Source organism: Macrotis lagotis, chromosome 3 (assembly GCF_037893015.1).
Source record: "Macrotis lagotis isolate mMagLag1 chromosome 3, bilby.v1.9.chrom.fasta, whole genome shotgun sequence".
NCBI lineage: Eukaryota > Metazoa > Chordata > Mammalia > Peramelemorphia > Peramelidae > Macrotis > Macrotis lagotis.
This window is the reverse complement of record NC_133660.1, coordinates 214740866-214759641: the sequence shown is the minus strand read 5'-3', so window position 1 is coordinate 214759641 and position 18776 is coordinate 214740866. Positions and strand designations below refer to the sequence as shown.

At 35.1% G+C, this 18776-nt stretch overlaps 1 protein-coding gene across 5 annotated transcripts in view; it reads right to left on the bottom strand.

Moving 5' to 3' along the window:
* Positions 1–2877: 2877 nt before the first annotated feature.
* KIAA0232 (KIAA0232 ortholog) overlaps positions 2878–18776 on the bottom strand; it is a 94103-nt gene continuing 78204 nt past the window's right edge. For 4 of the 5 annotated variants that reach the window (XM_074229825.1, XM_074229823.1, XM_074229824.1 and 1 more), the window contains 3 exons: positions 8091–8199; positions 4599–4696; positions 2878–4240 (listed from right to left, as the gene is read on the bottom strand). In XM_074229825.1, coding sequence (XP_074085926.1) covers positions 4061–4240; positions 4599–4696; positions 8091–8199 — 387 coding nt within the window. In that variant the 3' untranslated portion in view covers positions 2878–4060. The remainder of the gene's footprint in view (positions 4241–4598; positions 4697–8090; positions 8200–18776) is intronic. The other variant, XM_074229826.1, reaches the window with a different exon arrangement.

Here is an 18776-nt window from a genome sequence, read left to right as displayed (position 1 = left end):
TCCTCAATGTAGTAATATCTTAAGTTGTCTCATTCATATTATTGTAGAATTTGTCTGGACTTGGTAATGCGTATTTACCAAAAGAACCGAGGAGTTTTACTATTTTTCTTATTTGGGGTATCAATTCCCTATAGTATTAAGCATGAATGCTGTCTTTTCCAATCCAAAGATTCCCTTAGAGGAGAAAACTGAAACAACCCAAGAGTTAAGTGGTTATATTTTCTCCTCCATTCCCATCCTGCCTGTCCCAAGCACAAGTTCACCTTTTACCTCCATATGTAAGACAAAACCTTTTTTGGTTATTGGCCTTCCTTCCCAGTCTCAGCTCAGTCTGATCTAATATTCTGGCAATGTTCTTGTTGTATAGAGGCAGGTTTTAATCTTGCATGGCAGAGAAGTCAAGTCTGTTGACATCATTGCTATCCATTGTCTTTTAGAAAATCTTAGTGTTAGGTCAAAGGGCAAGACTGAAGATTGGGTGGTTTTACCATATGGGATAAAACTAGACAGGGAAGAAAATAAAGCCAGAATAAGCTTGGTAGTGAATAAGCTTGGTAGTTAATAAGAACAAGGAAGAATTTAAAAACTGAATGGCTGGGGTAGGGGTAGAATGGGTGGCTGAGGAGGAGTGAGAAAGGGAAGTATGAGAGAAGTAGGATGATAGGAGACTAACTAAAGAAGAGCATTTTAGAGTCAGGATCTTAAGATGGTGCTATTTGTATCAGAGCTTTGATATTAAGATATATAGAGACATTTTTCCAGGTTCACGGATTTGTGTAAGCATAATTATATCTTAATAGGCTATTCAATTGTTAGTAAGGAATGAAAACAGCTTTGGATGTTTTAATTTCAGAACTGTAACACTAATATTTTAACATTAGTTTTATATTTGAAGTCATTTGGGGAAAATTGGTCAAATTTTTATTATACTTTAATATTTAAAAAGATATTTGGTTTCATTGTGATGAGTTTTCACTTTACTGATAAAGATTACTGCACCTCTATGACGTAGCCAAAAGGGTTCATCATCTGGCAATCTTAGTTGGGTTAGTGAAGGTTAAAGAGTCACACATTCTGTCACCAGACCTAGGCTTGAAGTCTTTTGGTTGGTTCAACCTGCCAGATATTATGCTGAGAATCGAGGATCAATTCTGAAGCAGGATGAAGGATCTAAGGACTACTTTAATAAAGGCAACTTGCTTTTTAATGAGAGGAATCTAAGAGAGCTGTCAAACCTTAGTTTCAAGCATGGTGATCACAGGACTCTCCTTATATTCCATTAACCCAGAGAATCACATTCATAAATCATTAGCTCTGGAAGGGACTTTAAAGGTCATCTTCCACTGTTTAATGGGAGAATTCAAGTGTTCTGGCTCTCACTCCAGGACCCTTTCCACATGACCAGCAAGAAGCCATGACTCTGATGTATTTCTTAAAGAATGGTATACTCTCCCAAATGAAAACATGACACTGTCCTTTTAAATTTTTATTTGGTGTTAAGTAACTCCACAAGAAAACAAAATCAGTTACTCTGGTGTACGTGAAATCAGAACAATACAACCACTTGAAGCAAAAAAGTAGAAACAAATCTCAGCCCAGGAATGGAAAACTGATATTTCAGTGCCATGGCTATGCCACGTTCTTCATACCACAGTGCGTTTCAGCGTTTTGCCAACCTTTAATGCTGTTTTGTATCTATCCATACAAATAACTAAAAACCTCACTTCCACTCTCTAGCTGAAAGCTTCTGAGCCACTTAAGTATGGAAACAAGTAAAGACATAATTTGTTATTGCCCAGACCCTCCCGGTCCCACCCTCTCCCCTCCACAAGGGCTGCCTTTCTAAATCATGATGAGAGGGAAGTCAGCACCTTGGCCACTCGGAGCCCTTTCTTGCTGGAGAAGCAGCTCAGCTGAAAAGAAATTGAGCTGAAGGTTGTGTTTGATCTATTTGATCTTTGCTACTCTATCCACAATTTCTATGACAATATTCACTAATTTGAGCAATTTACAAAGTCAATTTTTTTTGCCTTCACTTTTCACAATTTTTTTCAGTGTAGGTGGTTAACAACCTTTTTTTTTAGGAAGCTCCAGAATAAAGTTACAGAAAAATTTATCCAAAGTGTGTAAATAAATAACAACAAAAAACCCTTTAAATGTTAAATGATTTGCTGCAGAAATATAAACCCTCATATAATTCTATTTATTTGTCAAGATCACACCTAGCCAATTTAATCAGGGTTTCCAACAGCAAGGACATATATAACCTCCTCAAATGACTTTACAACCTTAGACAGTGTTTTCCATATTATCAATAAAAGGCAACAAAACCCAATTACTTAATCAAAATCAAATAACATTTTCAAAGCCAGTTCAGGTCACATTTCAAACAGAATTTATATGAGTTACTGCCTGTCAAAATAATAGTTAAGCTTTCAAGTCAACATTGGACTCTCTACACTTCCTGATGTTCTAGACATGCTGCTATTGTATAGATTAGTTCTTAAAATGATGAGTTGGTAAAAACTTAGAATGTTTAGGTTTTGCAAATATTGCTCCTCCTGGCTTCAACATTTTGCATAATGTGTTAAAAGCACTAGGAGTTGATAGTCTTGTACAGATATAACTTGACAATGTACTGACTGTCTAGGTTAACAAAAGGAAATTTAAAAGCAAGTCACAGAAAGCAACCATCACTACTGCAATCACACGTGTATGTTGAAAATCATTACTCTGCATCCCACCCACCCACCCACCACATACATAACTTGCCCCTAACATTCTCTCAGAAAACACAAAATGAACTACAAGATCTACTAAATTACAGCCACAACAGCGGCTAACTGCAGCAGCCAAAGATTTCTTTCAAGTGAAGTGTGACCTTTTTTTTTTTTGCATATAAACACTTTAATATGTGAGCATTTTAGTTGAGTTCAATAGGCTCAAATTCAGTATAGGATGCATTGTAAGTTACACTAAGGTAATCATTTGCAAGGAGACATAGTCCTTATTTCTTGTTAAAGATCTACCATCACAAATCCCTGTTCCACCTTCCCACCCCCACCCCAATCCCATGACATTTTTTTTGGTGTTCTCAATGTTCATCAGCTTTATAACAGAAGGAAAAGGGCAGGGAGATGGAGGGAGAGAGAGGGACTGAGAAGAGAAATGAAAGGAAGGGAGATGATGAGAGGGAAAGAAGGAAGAGAGGAAGGTAGAAATAAAGAGAGAAGGAAAGAAGGGGGGGAAGACAGGGGAAGAGAGGACTGAACTGAAAAGGAAAAGATGAGTAAAAAAAGAGAGGTCAAAAAGAGGGAGGAAGGGGAAAAGAAAAACAGAAGAGGAGACTGCAACCCCCTCACATTGCCTCCACACATACAAAAAAAAAAAATCCTTGGCTTCTCCAGTTAGCAAGAAAAATCACAAACCATAGAATCCTCTGTGGGTTTATTTAGGGGGGAAATATCATAAGATAGAAAACACAGTATTCTGTAAGTCTCTAAAGCACAACCTTGTAGTTCCTACTTCAAATTTACATGAGATTTTACCAAATGAAGACTAGACAAGTCATTCATGCTCTTCTCCTGCATTCAGAAAGGCACTGATAAATTACAGTGTTCAGTATTTATCTCCCAGTTCTTAGAGAACAAAGCTAAAATGTGCCAAAAGCTAAAGTCTCTGAATAGCAGAAGGAGTTATAGACACTGCAATGCTAATAAGATAATAGTGGTGAGGCTGCAATTACAAATGAAAATAACTGCAGTTAAGAGGCAAAGAGCAGTGATGCATCTAAGATAAGCACATGCACACCCATTCTTGAAGTGACAACACAATCTAGTCTATTTCAAATAGCCAAGAATTGAACAGGTTGGGGGAAAAAATGTTCCAAGAGGAGAGTTATCCTCAACCATAAAATAAGCAAGAAGAGAAAGATAAATACGCATCTGAATCAGTTACTTGAAGAGGAAACCCAAGTTGTTGTTTTAGAGTAACAGGTCTCACAAAAAGGAGTTTTCCATCATATATTACTTTTTTAGACAATTGGTACTATTCTGCAGTTTCATAGATGAGTTCGAGAAAAAAGCTCCTCTTCACAAGGATCAACCCATTCACTACCACCTTCTGAGGCTGTTTCTTCGGAGTTGGAACTATCACTGGAATATAATTTTTTCCGGAAGCCATTTGATTTTGTTCCAGGATTTCTTTCTTCTGTACACCTTGCTTCATAAACAGAAGACACCTAAGAATAGACAAACAGTTTCTAGGAGATCTCAAAGGCTATGACTGAATAAACTGGTATTTTATCTGTTAACAAGTTTGGTTTGTGATAAATTCCTTTGCAACAGAGCCATGACAATTTTTCCACCTACCATACTTTTTGTCTAAGGAGAGAAATTTGTGAAGAGCAATTGTTTCCATTCAAAATGTTCAGTCCTTTGGGTCAAGGCTGATGGGTAGGTTAACACATAAATGACCAAGAAGTGATTTTTTTAGAGAAAATTATTTGAATTGGCATTTTGATAGGAGTAAAAAAAAGTGTGTGTAGGGGCAAGGGGTTGGTGGCTTAGCAGCAGCACAATTCTAAACTTAATACTTACTCTATTGAAATCTAACAGATGCTCTCCATCGTTGGGTATTTCTTTAACATCTGGATATTCTTCCAAGCCATTCTCTCCCTTGGTATTTGTATAACATTCTTATGAATTTTGAAAGCAAGAGAACAAAAAGAAGAGGGTTGAGAGGAAAGACAGCATTAACAAACAGTTTTACCTACTAATTTTCATTTTTTAACACTCATTTAGATACTTTGATAATTCAGTCTTTGAGAGTTAGGCCTGAAACCTTAAGTGGTTAATTGATTTGATCATTTTTATGCAACTGCTAGGAATAATGAAAACAAATTGTATCTATTTTTAAATCTTTTGTATTTTAAAAGATTAAATTGCCAAAACTGTATTCCAAAGATATCAAATTTCAAAGTTAATTTACTTTTGCTCCTGTTGCTACCATTTCCCTCTCTATCTCCCCTAAAAAAACAAAAACAGAATCTCTCTGAAAAATCATCTCCCAAATTTATTTCCCTGGAATTACAGAACAGGGGCAGAATTCAGTTCAATAAATATAAATAAGGAATGATAGTAGTATGCAATAATGGACAAATCCCTTAATGGAAGGCTGCTGCTAACATGAAAGGGATTACAGGGGTCTAACCCTATGAAGAAAGAAGTTTTAAGTTGTTTTTTTGTGGTCCTGAAACCGAAGCAACCAGGTTTCCTGATGGCTTTCAGGCACTCCAAACAGAACCATTATAATTTTCTGGACTTTTATTGGAGAGGGGTAGTACAAGGAAAACAGAGCACTAATAACTCAATCATGTTTCATCATGGCTTTGAATAGAAATTAGTCTTCATAGTTAGGATCAAAGCTGTCTCATACTGCTTCCTTGGGCATATATGGAACTTCTACATGTTATCTTCCTCATGACTAGGAGCAAACATCTCCAAGTTTGCCTGGTCACAGTATACATCCAACTACTCAGGTACTATCTGTCTATACTGTGATTAGTGATTGTGTATTTCCAAAACTCTTGTAATATATATATATATATATATATATATATATATATATATATATATATATATATACATACACAAACATATATGCTAAAGAATGTAAATAGGTGGTGTTCTTTGAATTTTAGATGCTTCAATTGTACTACATTTATTACAGTACCATAATAGCATAGACATATTATAAAAATACCAATTAACTGTATAGGTAGAATAATGTGAATTTAAACATTGTGAATAATATTTTAGAAATTTAAAATATCGTCATTTTTATTCTCCAGAATGGCACTCCTTCCTCTAATCCAAACTCTCTATCTCTTCATACTTTAATGGTTTCATGGGTTGCTGTGGGGGGGGGGGAGAATCATCTAATGGCTAAATTTCTAGGCTGATGCTCAGGATAGCCACTGAAAGGACCATCCTTGAAGACAGGGCCTAAACTCAAAAGCCTTACCAGACTGGTAAGGCTTACCAGAACTTATTCACTGTTTGGCACAGTACCAAAGAGCTAGAATCACCTTTGTGCTATAAAGCAGCGCTTAAGAAGGATTTTATTGTGGAACATTTTTATATGTACCTCCCTCTTCAAATCCAAAGCATCTCATAGACAGTCATTAATATAGACTTCAGTTTCCCAGAATTTGAGATAGTAGAAGTGAATGCTCAGTGACAGTAAGGTTTGAGCCACCGAAATACTTGGGACAACTAAAGGGAAACTGATAATGCTAGTTGCCTGCTATTTCACGATTATTCTAATCCAGTCCCTATTAGAAATTCTTATTTCTAGAGGAATGTTTCACAGTGCCAGAGTTCTAGGGAGGGCTCTACCCCCTGCCAAACATTCAAGTGACTGAACTCATTATAACAAGTTATGCTTAACTCATTCAAGACCAAAAACTATTTCCAATTCAGTATAAGTTCCGCTTGTATATAAGGGGTTTGCAGGTAACACAGCTTTAAGGACTCAATTACTACAAATATTGACTAAAGAAATTGTACTTACAACCAGAGTTGTAAGGTTAATAGGTTAATAGAAAAGGAATGGAACAGGAGAGAGGAGAGTTGGATTCTAGTTCTATTTTTGTCATAAACTGTGACTCTAGGCAAACCATGTCCCATTCTCTTCAATATCCCTTATTTGTAAAAGAGGGAGTTAGATGGATCATTTCCCAAATCTCTTCTAGATCTAATATTCTACAGATAAACTGCATAAAAGGAGGTGCTAAAGACTTGTTGACAATAAGCAAGGCATGCTCCTTGAAAGTGTTTGTCTAGCTATATTATCTCACTGAGTGAACTTTATGGCCAAAGGCACATATTGCAAAATGCCTGACTTGGATTAAAGATACAGTGTGTGACTATAGATGAGAAGGGAAAAAAAAAACACAATCATTGTCTTTCATAGGGATTAAACCTGCCAAGCTAAGCTATTGCTCTCACCAACTAAATTAACCAGTCATAGTACAAATCCTAACTAAAGCATACAGGATTTTCAATAGTTAATTCTAAAATCAAAGAAAAGCAACAGATTTTTACTGAGCATCTATTATGTGACAGGCCTAGTAGTTTGTGCTACAGGAAATACCAACAACATTAAGATATGAACTTTGCCCTCAAGGAACTTACAGTGTATTTGAAGACACAATACATTAAATATGTACAAAGTCAAATAACAAAAATTATAAATAACAGACAAAATAGAAGACATATTACAAGGCAGGACACAACTGCTTGCCAAATTGAGATTATATTTCCAACTTCAGTTATTTTAACAATATTGCCAATGTCACATTTTGAGAAGTGGAAAAATAAGATTAATGAATTAAGATCCTGAGCTTTTTTCTGATAATGTTTTGAACACAAAATTTATACGTATAACTTCACTTATTGATAAGCTAGAGATATATACAAGGGATATGCAGAACCAAAGAGTCAAACCAATTGTTATAGAGCAAAAATGGATGGATCACTGGCAGAGTGACAAAAGAAACTCCACCACAATGAGCTAATAAAAATATAAAAGGACTAAATCATAGCCACTAACTATGGGGAATAAAGAGATAGAGTGATGCTTTTGAAAAAGTTGCTTTATTGTGAGTCAGTTTGCACAGAATAACTATTGTGCTAAAGAAGACTATAAGTAAAGACAAAAGGCAATGGTTCAGTGGATAGAATACTGGATTTTGAAGTACAAGATCTAGATTCAAATCGCAATTTCCCTTACTAAGTGACCTTGGGCAAGCCACTTAAACTTTCTGAATGTCACTTTCTCCACCTTTAAAAAGGGTATTTTATGTAATTTCTTTACAATATCTGTGTAAGTTAAATAATATAGCTGTAGTAGTACAGAAAAGGCTAAATTGGGTGCTGATCTTTTCATATTAAGTAAGGTAAAAAATGACCTTGGGAGAGAGATGCACATACTGTGTCTAGTGCCCATGTAAGCCTGGTGTACACTCTAATTCTAGAAGTACATTTCAGCATCAGATTTGCTCTTGTGCTCGCTGTAAGACTCTTTACCTTCACATTCTGATCCAGGAAAAAGGGGAGAGTACAGCGCTTTTCCCCACCAGCACTGCTTCTCTTGATTGCCACTCATTCCTTGCAGATCAGTATTCAATATAGGAAACTGTTTAGATAAAAGCAAATATAGTAATGAATCAGCATCCCACAAATGGGGCAGGAGTCTAATACTAAAAACAAAGAAAAATCTTCGAAATTTTTCTCTGAGAAAATATCTTGATTTAAAATCACAAAACAAAAATAGTCATGAAAGCTATCTACTGTATGAGAAAGATGTACCAGAGTATGGATTAAGGAGAAGCAGCATGAGGTGTTATTAGCAGTGTGAATACTCATGAGTATTTTTTCCTCTCTGAACCTACTTTAAATGTTCTGACATTTTCCTGACAGGTTTGTGTTAAGAAAACCTTTTGTTAACCCTAAAACTTTAGTCAAAGTTAGTTGCTAGGCTTTTCCTAATTAAAGGATAATTGTGGAATTCTTTGGGGAGAAATGATGGGGGAAAAAAGAACCTGCAGAATCACCTGCTACTTTAATAATTCTGACACCAATTAAGAACTAATGACAAATTGTGAAAACATTTTGAATACAAGCAAAAAATGGTCACTAAAGGAAGAAATGGGTATCTTCTAGTCCCATATGTTACTTATAAAGCTGAGATTTGAAAATCTGTCTGAGTCAGAGATCTAGTCTTCATATGGTACCCTAAGAGGTTAAGATAAAAATACTTCCAATTCTGGTTTGGGGAGTTTAGGGCATATTTTAAGTGTAGAGCAACAATTCACTCCTGAAGCATCTAGAGTTTTAATTCTACAAACATTTATTAAAAACTATTTTGCAAGATATTGTAATCACTGGAGTTACAAAAATGAGAAACTACATAGTTCTGATCCTTAAGGAATTTATATTCTAATAGTGGGGCATGACAAACACTAAAAAAATACAAGATAGAGTGTAATGGAATGAAAGAAAGCAAGATAAAGTATTCTAGAAAAATTTAAGGAAAAGAGATGACTTAATTTTCTATTCTTTGGCTGTGGTAGAAGATTATTCAAAAGGTCTGAAAATAAGGGTGCCATATTTAATCAAGCCATGAATAAATCAAAATAAATTAAAGAAAACCTGAAAAATATAATGAAATGATTTGAAGTACAAAATCATATGGTTGGAGGGGACTTTAGCTATCATCCAATTTAACCCACTTTTGTCTCTTAACTTTTCTTCCTGTTTTAACTCTCTAAACACAAGTGTTATCTACTTCCCTTAAGGTTCTCTCCTTGATCCTATTCCTTTCTCTTTCCTTCTCCCTTATATATTTCAGAAACTTGAATTTTCCACTATTAGCTTTATGTAGATTATTTTAAAACTGTTATTTCCAACTCTGACCTATTTCTTGGGCCTGAGGCTGCCATTTCAAAGCTCCTTCTTGTATATGCCAACTGGATATCCCACTGGCATTTGAAATTCAACATGAGACTGAATTCATGATTTTCCTCTCATAACTTTTTTCTTCTCTCATGTTTCCTTATTTTGATCCACAGTATACCTATTCTCCCAAGCTTATAATCTAAGTCATCTTTGATTGCCTCTTATTCCCACATTTAATAGTTCCTACCAATTGTTATAGCTTATTGATTCTCTAGAATCTCTCCCTTCTTGACTCATTTATGATGAAAGGTACTGTCCCTCTCTAGAAAAAGAACTGGTGGAACCTTAATACTGAACAAGACATTTTATTTTTATCTGTGTTTTCTTTCACAGCATGACTTACATGGAAATGTGCTTTTCATGATTACACATGTATAACTTATGTAAAATTGCTTGCCTTCTCAATGAGAAGGGAAGGAAAGAAAGGAAGAGAAAATCTGAAACTCAACATTTGAAAAATAAATGTTAAAATTATTTTTACATATAATTGGGGAAAAATAAAATGTAATATTAAATTAAAAAAAGAACTGATTCCTTCTTTATCATTTTTACCACCACTACTTTAGTTGAGGCTGTTTACTGATAGTTTCCTGACTCTAGTTTCCCCTCCTCTGATTCATCGTACATATTCTTGCCAAATTAATTTTCTTAGTAAGACAAAACTCACTCTGCTATTCAAAAACTATTCAATAACCTTTATCTATCTGCTAAATAAAGCTAAAAGTTCATAACTTGGCATCAAAGGCTCAAGCCTACTTGTCTACTGTATCTCAAAATCCGAGACCTAGAAACACTCTGCTTCAGGCTGACCTTTGAACAACAAATTTTCCCTCCTTCATGCTTTGTCACACTGCTCTCTCTGCCTAAAGTGTCTTCCCTTCCATCTTTACTTATGTCTAATCTAGCACAGAATCAAAATTTGGAGAAGGAAGGAATTTCAAATAGCTATCTAATCCAACCCAAATGTGAACAAAAATTAATTTCTACAATATATCTAAACAAGTGGTTATCTAGTCTTAGCTGGAAGACCTTGAACAAGAGAGAAGTCACTATTTCCAGATTATTAGTAAGTTTTTCCTTATATAAAGCCTAATTTGTCTTTTTGTAAATTCCACACTCTGTACCTTCATACGACAGCTTTTCAAATACTTGAAGATAACTATCATGCTTCCACTAAGTCTCTTTTCTAGGATAAATATCAATTTCTTTAACTAAACATCATCTAGTATGAACTCAAGGTCCTTCTTCACAATGGTTGCACTTTTTGATGGTACCAACTTATTAGTATCTAGAACTAGGCATAATAGAGTGGAAATATTACTTCCTTAGCCCTAGGCATACAAATATTCTCTCTCATCTATGAATAATATATATATATATTTACACACACATATATACTATATAGTATAGTAACACACAATGTAAAACAAATATACATACACATTATAGTTAAAAGCCCTTCTAAATCTGATTAAAACCCACTTTTTTTGGGGTGGGATTTAATTATTTTTGTAATCTATTATTTTTCCCAATTACATATAAAAAGTTTTAACATTTTTTTTTTCAAATTAAGTTCCAAATCCTATTCCTTCTCTCCCTGTCCCTCATTGAAAAGGCAAACAATTTGACATAGATTGTGCACATATATATATATATGTATATGTATATATATATACACACACACACACACACACATACACACACACTTATGTAAAATGTATGTATATATTATAGTCAAACAAAATACATTTCTATTCAAAACTACTTTTCTACTAGATGTCATACTATTTGACCCAGGAAAAACTATATATACTAAACAAATTACTCCATAAAGTAAATAGATTATATGTATGGAGGACTTAATATAGACATGGTAGTTATCTTCAAGTGTTTTTTTTTTTAGGTTTTTGCAAGGCAAATGGGGTTAAGTGGCTTGCCCAAGGCCACATAGCTAGGTAATTTTTAAGTGTCTGAGACCGGATTGGAACCCAGGTACTCCTGACTCCAAGGCCAGTGCTTTATCCACTACACCACCTAGCCTCCCCGTTCAAGTATTTATTTGAAGGGCTGTTACATAGAAAAAAAGATTACATTTGTTGTTCTTGGTTTCAGAGTCCAGAGTGACAAACAAAATGTAGAATTTACAAAGAGGCAAATTTAGGCTTGGTATAAAGACAACCTTCCTAGGCAAAATTAGGCTTGATATTAGGAAAACCTTTCTGATATTCTAAGGGTAGTCATATACACAACACATACACACATCAGATCACCTACTAACTTCTGACCACATTAAGCTGGAAGTCAGCTATAACCCTATGAAACAGTTCAGGATACTGAGCTCAAGTCTTGGAAACCGTAGTTTCTTCCTTCTCCAGAACCACCACTGATTTATACATAGCACCTTCCAGACACCAATGCAGCTTCCACTGTAGCAACTAAAGTCATCAGGGGGCAGGGATCATTATGGAAAGGGTTCCTTCACACTCTGATGCAGACAGCCCTAGACCCTGAACTAATGAGTCCAGGGGGTAGACCTGCTTTTGGCCCAGTGCCCTCAGTCACTAACAACAGAGATGGGATTTGGTTCCTGCTCCTGCTGGTGCTTACAATACTTGCTCCCAAGGTCCTTAACACTGTCCAATGGGTCCAACATCAAAAAGTGATATATCAGTGGAAATGACATAAAATAAGAGATACTAACAGCAGCTTTCCTGCTGCACCGTAAGAATAATGGAACTTTCCCATCCAACTTGTGGCTAAAATCTTCCAATTTGAGTTGTTTTCATAACACAATAGAATGTGAGCTTCTGGAGGGTAGGGGTTGTCTTACTTTTCTATTTGAATCCCTAGTAATTAGTTCAGTCCTTTGCACAAAGTAAGCTTTTAATAAATACTTCGCTCATTCACTTTATCTCTATCAATAAGAATTCATCACTAGATGAATACTGGGGATGCAAGAGGAAAAAAAGGAACCACTCCTGCCCTCAAGGGGTTTATATGCTATCAGAGGGTACAATATGCATATATAAAAATACTTAGTACTTCTGAAGGGGAAAGTACTAGTAGCTGGGAGAGGAGAAAGAAAGGCATCATGTACATCAGCTTTGAGATGAGGAGCTTTGAAGAAAATTTAGGATTCTAAGAGATGAAGAGGGAGTCTATTCTAGGCATTGTGGCTTTCAATCCAGTGCTTTCCCACTAAACCAATATATATTATTATGCTCTATAACAATTTTTGCAAATTTGGATATTCCCTCAAACAAGAAAACTACAATGAACATGCTGTGATTTGTTTTTTCCCTTTTATGTTTTGAGAGGACTGTTTTTTAAAAGTGGTGGCATATTACATTCACTGTGAAATATCATTTAAAAACTAAGAGATGCCACTATAAGTTGGACTAATGGAAAATTCATTCAATGTTTGACAAAAGCCTGAGTGGATAGTTGGCATCCTTTGTGACATCACCCCCAAAAGTTGGACATATACTCCAAATAAAAAAGGTGATTTCCTGGTCTGATCAGATATGAAAAGATAGGTTTTCGAAAGAAGAAATTCAATTAATAATCACTTGAAAAGATGCTCAGTCATCATCAATAACCAAAAATACAAATTTAAAACAATTCTTAGGCAAAAATTCACACTCATCAAGTTGGCAAAAAGAAAAAGCAGCAATAAAACTAAAAGTGGGTTTATGTCTCCATAACAAGTATATTCACACTCATTTGTGGTAGAACTGCAAATATATAAAATCTTTTCAGAAGCAATCTAGCAGTATACAGTAAAAGTTAACCAAAAAAAATTCATGCTTTATAAGCCAACAGTTACAGTGCTGTAAATATACTCTGGAAGTGTCAGCAAAAAAGGATTATATATTCATTTGTTAGAGTAGAGTAGTATGATATATAAAAATCACAAAAACTGGAAACAGCTTAAATTTCCAAAGTTAGAAACATGGCTAAATAAAGTGAAGCCCATAAAACATAATGGAATACTATACTGCAATTAAGATACCTAAGTATGAAAAATACAGAAACATCTGCAAAGACTTTTAATGAAATAAATTGAAGGAAAAAAAGAAGAATCAGAAGAATGATATACACATTATAAAAGTGAATGAGAATGAGCAATGAATCCTGAGGAAAACTTAAGAGTAACTGGAAGATCAATCACTATTGTTCATGATACCAAATGTATATAGTTACCCAGCAGTTAAATAGTTCAGTGGATAGAGTGCTGGGCCTAAAATTAAGTGAGACTTGAGCTCAAATCCAGTCTCACACTAGCTGTGTGATCCTGAGCAAGTTTCAGTTTCCTCATCTATAAAATGAATTGGAGAATATGGCAAACCACTCTAGCATCTTTGCCAAGAAAACTCCATGGACAGTTTTGGCATAAAGGCCATAATCCACAGGGTCATGACGTGTCAAACAGAACCACTTAACAAGTTACTAAACAAGTTTATTTGATGGTTTTGATTTTTAATAAAACATTTAAATAAAAACAATGTTCCAAACTGGATATGAGGGGGAAAAATATAATCCCAGAAAAATCTGACTTAGCTATTTTTTGTTGTTCAGTCATTTCAATAATGTCTGACTCTTCATGACCCAATTTGGAATTTTCTTGGCAAAGGTATTGGAATTATTTGCCATTTCCTTTCTCAGTTATTACCAGATTAATTATTAATATATATTACCTGCTATAGATCAATTTTTGATTTACTAGAAACCCTTACTGAAACTATACCATCATAAAAGAAAAAAAAGAAAAAAGAAACTATACCATCTCCGAGAGGTAATAGGTTCCATGTTTATTGCTATTATTTTTTACTCCATTTTTGCCTATTAATAATGATATGAATTCATAATCCATTTTACAATTTACAAAATGCTTTCCTCATAAGAGCATTGTGAAGTAGACAGTGCAAATATTATCCCCACTGTGAAAATGAGGAAGTGAGTGTTCAAAGAGATGAACTGGAGTTCAGCTCATCTGGCTTGAAGTTCAGGGCTTTGGGCAGAATTGAAAGGAAAAAAGTTACTTCTTGATTTCTGATTTAGTGACCAAGTCTGTTTTTATTACAGCCACATATGTCAGAATTGTATAGAAATGATGCTCTAAGTCAATTCCCATATATGTACCCTTTCATCTCCTTGATTATCCATCTTAGTTGTCCTTTTTTTGACCTCTAGCTTCTTTTCATGTCTTCCTTTCGGTGTAGCAAACAGACTGAAGTAGGTATTCCAGATGCAGATGAACACAATTTTGTAAATGGGTAGGAAATTTTATGTTTTAAATTTCTATTGTTTTTCCTGAAACCCAAGATTTTGTCTTTGGACACCTCACTTCCTCATTCTTTAAACCCTTACAATCTGCTTTCTTTTTGATTGGAGCTATTTTTTTCAAATATTTCCAAAGATCTTTTAATTGCTAAATTCAGTATCCTTTCCTCCTATCTCATTGCCCTTTACCTTTCTATAATTTCAACATTGCTGACCTTCATCTCCTGAGATACTTTTTCCTTCTTTGACTTCAGTTACATTGTTTTCTCCTAGTTCTCCTATCTCTATATCACAGTTAATAATTCCTTTCTCCTTTTGCTCCCTAAGTGTTCCCCAAGGCTTTGTCCTCGACCCTGACCCTTTGTTGTATTTTCTCTATTGTAATCTTTTCTGCTCCCACTTTTCAATAGTCACTTCTACACAAATGATTCACAAATTTTTATATCCATCTCTAATCCTTTCTTCTCTAGTCCTCCACCCCCAAATGCCTTTCAGAAATCTCTACCTTTTGGTTCTGATAACACCCCACTCCCATGATCATAAAAGAGAACTCATCTTTCCATTTCACCATTTGATAACACCACCCCCATTCCTGAAGAGAATGAGAAACTTCATTCGTCTACAACTTTTTTTCATCATGCATATATAATCACTGCCAAAGTCTCTGAATTTTATCTTGACATTTCTCAAATTTGTCCCTTTCCCTGTAGCCATATAGCACTGTCATGACCTCTCCTTGGATTATTTTTGCCTGATTGGACTCTATATTTCTAGCCTTCATGTGCATTTATGCACACTGTACCTTTTCCCCCTGCAATTCACTTCCTCACCTCAACCTTTCAGAACTTTTCACTTCTTTTAAGTCTCAGTTCAGGGGTCACCTGTTTCTTTCCCTTTCTCATATCTTCCATTAAAATCAACCTATGTGCAAATCATACCAATTTTTCCCTGCACCCCTATGGAATATAACCTTCTTGGGGAAGTGACCATGTCACAGTACCTAGCATATAGTAAAGGCTAAATAAATCTTTGCAGATGATTCTCCACATTTTTACAAAATTGAGTTAAATTAAGAAGTGGTAAACATTTTCCTAAACAACTGGATTCACTTAATTCTTTTCATTTTTTTGGTCTGTTTTTCACAAGGCAATGGGGTTTTAAGTGATTTCTTTTTAGGTTTTTGCAAGGCAAATGGGGTTAAGTGGCTTGCCCAAGGCCACACTGGTAGGTAATTATTAAGTGTCTCAGTGTCTCAGACGGGATTTGAACCCAGGTACTCCTGACTCCAGGGCCGGTGCTTTATCCACTGTGCCACCTAGCAGCCCCTGTAATTTAGTTTTTTTTTTTTTTTTTTTTTTTTTTAGTTTTTGCAAGGCAATGGGGTTAAGTGGCTTGCCCAAGGCCACATGGCTAGGTAATTATTAAGTGTCTGAGTCCAGATTTGAACTCAGGTACTCCTGACTCCAAGGCCAGTGCTCTATCCACTACACCACCTAGCCGCCCTGTAATTTAGTTTTAAAACAAGTATGACTTAACCTTGAGAGTAAGAGATGGCTCCCTGACTCAGGTATCTTTCTACTTCAGTCCATCTGCAGTTGTTAAACACATCTTCCTCAAACATAGATCTGGCCATTCAATAAACTTCAGTGGCCCCCCCCCCCCCAATCGTATTTAAATCTCATACGGTTTTTAAAGCCCTTTATAACATAGACCCTTACTAACCTTTCCAATTTTCTTATACCTTACTTCCAAACAAATATTCTCCAATACACTGAGACTGCTCTCCACCTTCCTTGAACAAGATCCTCCACATTTTTTTTTTGCAAGGCAATGGGGTTAAGTGGCTTGCCCAAGGCCACACAGCTAGGTAATTATTAAGTGTCTGAGACCGGATTTGAACCCAGGTACTCCTGACTCCAGGGTTGGTGCTCTAACCACTGTACAACTTAGCCGCCGGATCCTCCACATCACCTCAATGCAATTTCACTGGTTGGTCCCCATGTCTGGAATTCTTTCCCTAATCTCTGCCTCCTGACTTCCTTCCTTCACAAGAACCCTTTCCTGACTTCCCGTGATGCTAAAGCTTTCCTCTACTGATTATTTCCCAATTTAACTTTATCTTGTTTGGACATGGCTGCTGGCAAACTGCCTCCTCCAATCTTTTGTCTTCTTGTGTATCCCCAGCATTTGGAATATAGTGCTTAATAAATGCTTATTGGTTGACTAAAGGAATCCTACATTTTGTTTTCCCACATGTCACAGAAGGAGGGAAAAGTCCCACATCTGAAGACAGGTTTTTACCCTTAATAAGTTACCTTTTTATTAAGAATCTTAAAAAAAAAGACTTCTCTTTATAAAGCTAGCTTTAGTGTGTATTATATAAAAAAGATATTGTTCTTGGGAATAATGAGACCTGGGTTCTTCTTTTTATTCTGTCAATAACTGGTTTATGAAACCTCAGGGCATCTCAACTTTCTTGGACATTGACTTCCTGTGGATGTTAGACAAGATAATTCTTTAAGGTTTCACTATGAATTGATGGTTCTAAGATGGAGTGTCAAAGGGATCCATAGTAATTGTTACTAGGTCCTGTAAAATATACTTGGATGATCCCAAAGTGCTTATACTGCATTTGGTTGGTAACTAAGGCCTTTTCTAGAAAAATTAGGACTTCTGATAAACTTTAACAGTTACAATGACAAGCTAGAAGGTATAAGGATACAGTAATAGTATAATGTGAGTTCTCCTTTTGCTTTTACTTGCTTTTCTATTATGAAACCAAATGAAGTACTAATCCACGAGAAGCATATGAAACACCAAAAAAAAAAAAATGGTTGAATAAAGTTACTATCACCCTATATCCCCAATACTACTTCAAATTTCAGTTTTCCTATGTAGTTAATATCATGGCTATTTAGTTATTTTGCTTTAAAATATTGTTTTAGGAATTCTAATCATCAAAGAATGGACTAAAAAGTTAAAACAAATTCAAAAAGAGAAAATTAAAATGCAGAAAGCAGGTAAATTATGCAGAATACAAGAAAGCTACAGATATGCTCTAAAAACAGAGACATGGTACACTACAGGAGCAGGGAACATCCAACCTGCTAAATCATTTGATCTGGCGCTGCTATGGCAACCACTGGCAGGACTCTAGATTCAAGAAATCTAGCTTTTTTAGGGGTGAATTAATTAAATGTTTGACCATATATAGCAGGTGTTGTAAATATCCAAATGACCGTTGGAATTAAAAATGTTCCTCACCTCAGGTAAGTGGGAAAAACACTAGATTATTACTTAGGAAGACCATCATTTTAACTTCAACCTTATTCCTAACTAGCTGTGTGGCACAGGGAATGTTGCATCTCAGTTTTTTCTGTTATCAAATAAAGGAGTTGAAGTAGATGGTCTCTCAAGTCCTTTTCGGTTCTAAAATTGTATTCGATATTGTGATCCTAATGATTAATGAGGACCAATTCATTTTTAGGAGGAGGATCTTTTTTTCCTCTTCTTTTATTTAAAACAATTTTTCCCAATTACATGCAAATAGGGATCAATTCCTGATATATATCCTGAACTAATTTTTAATATTGAAATTATGATTGTTATGCAATGTGAAGACCTTAAAAGTACAGTTTAACATAAATGCATTGAAATTCTGATAGGATGATGACTCATATACTTATATAACACAAATTGGCTAATACTCATATGCCATTCTAAGGAAATTAAAGAAACACTCAGAATTGGTGATATAGAAAAAATGTAAAGGAGGGCTTATAAGAGCAGTAAGTTAATGAACTAATTTAAGAATGTAATTATATTTCAAATACTAAAGATAAAAATTTCATTAGCAGACTTTAAAGGATGTTGATCTAAATTTCAAAACCCTCAACTTGTTATCTAGGAAAATTATAACCCTTAAATCATTAGTGCCCAGTATGGAAAAATATATATTTACAATAACATAAA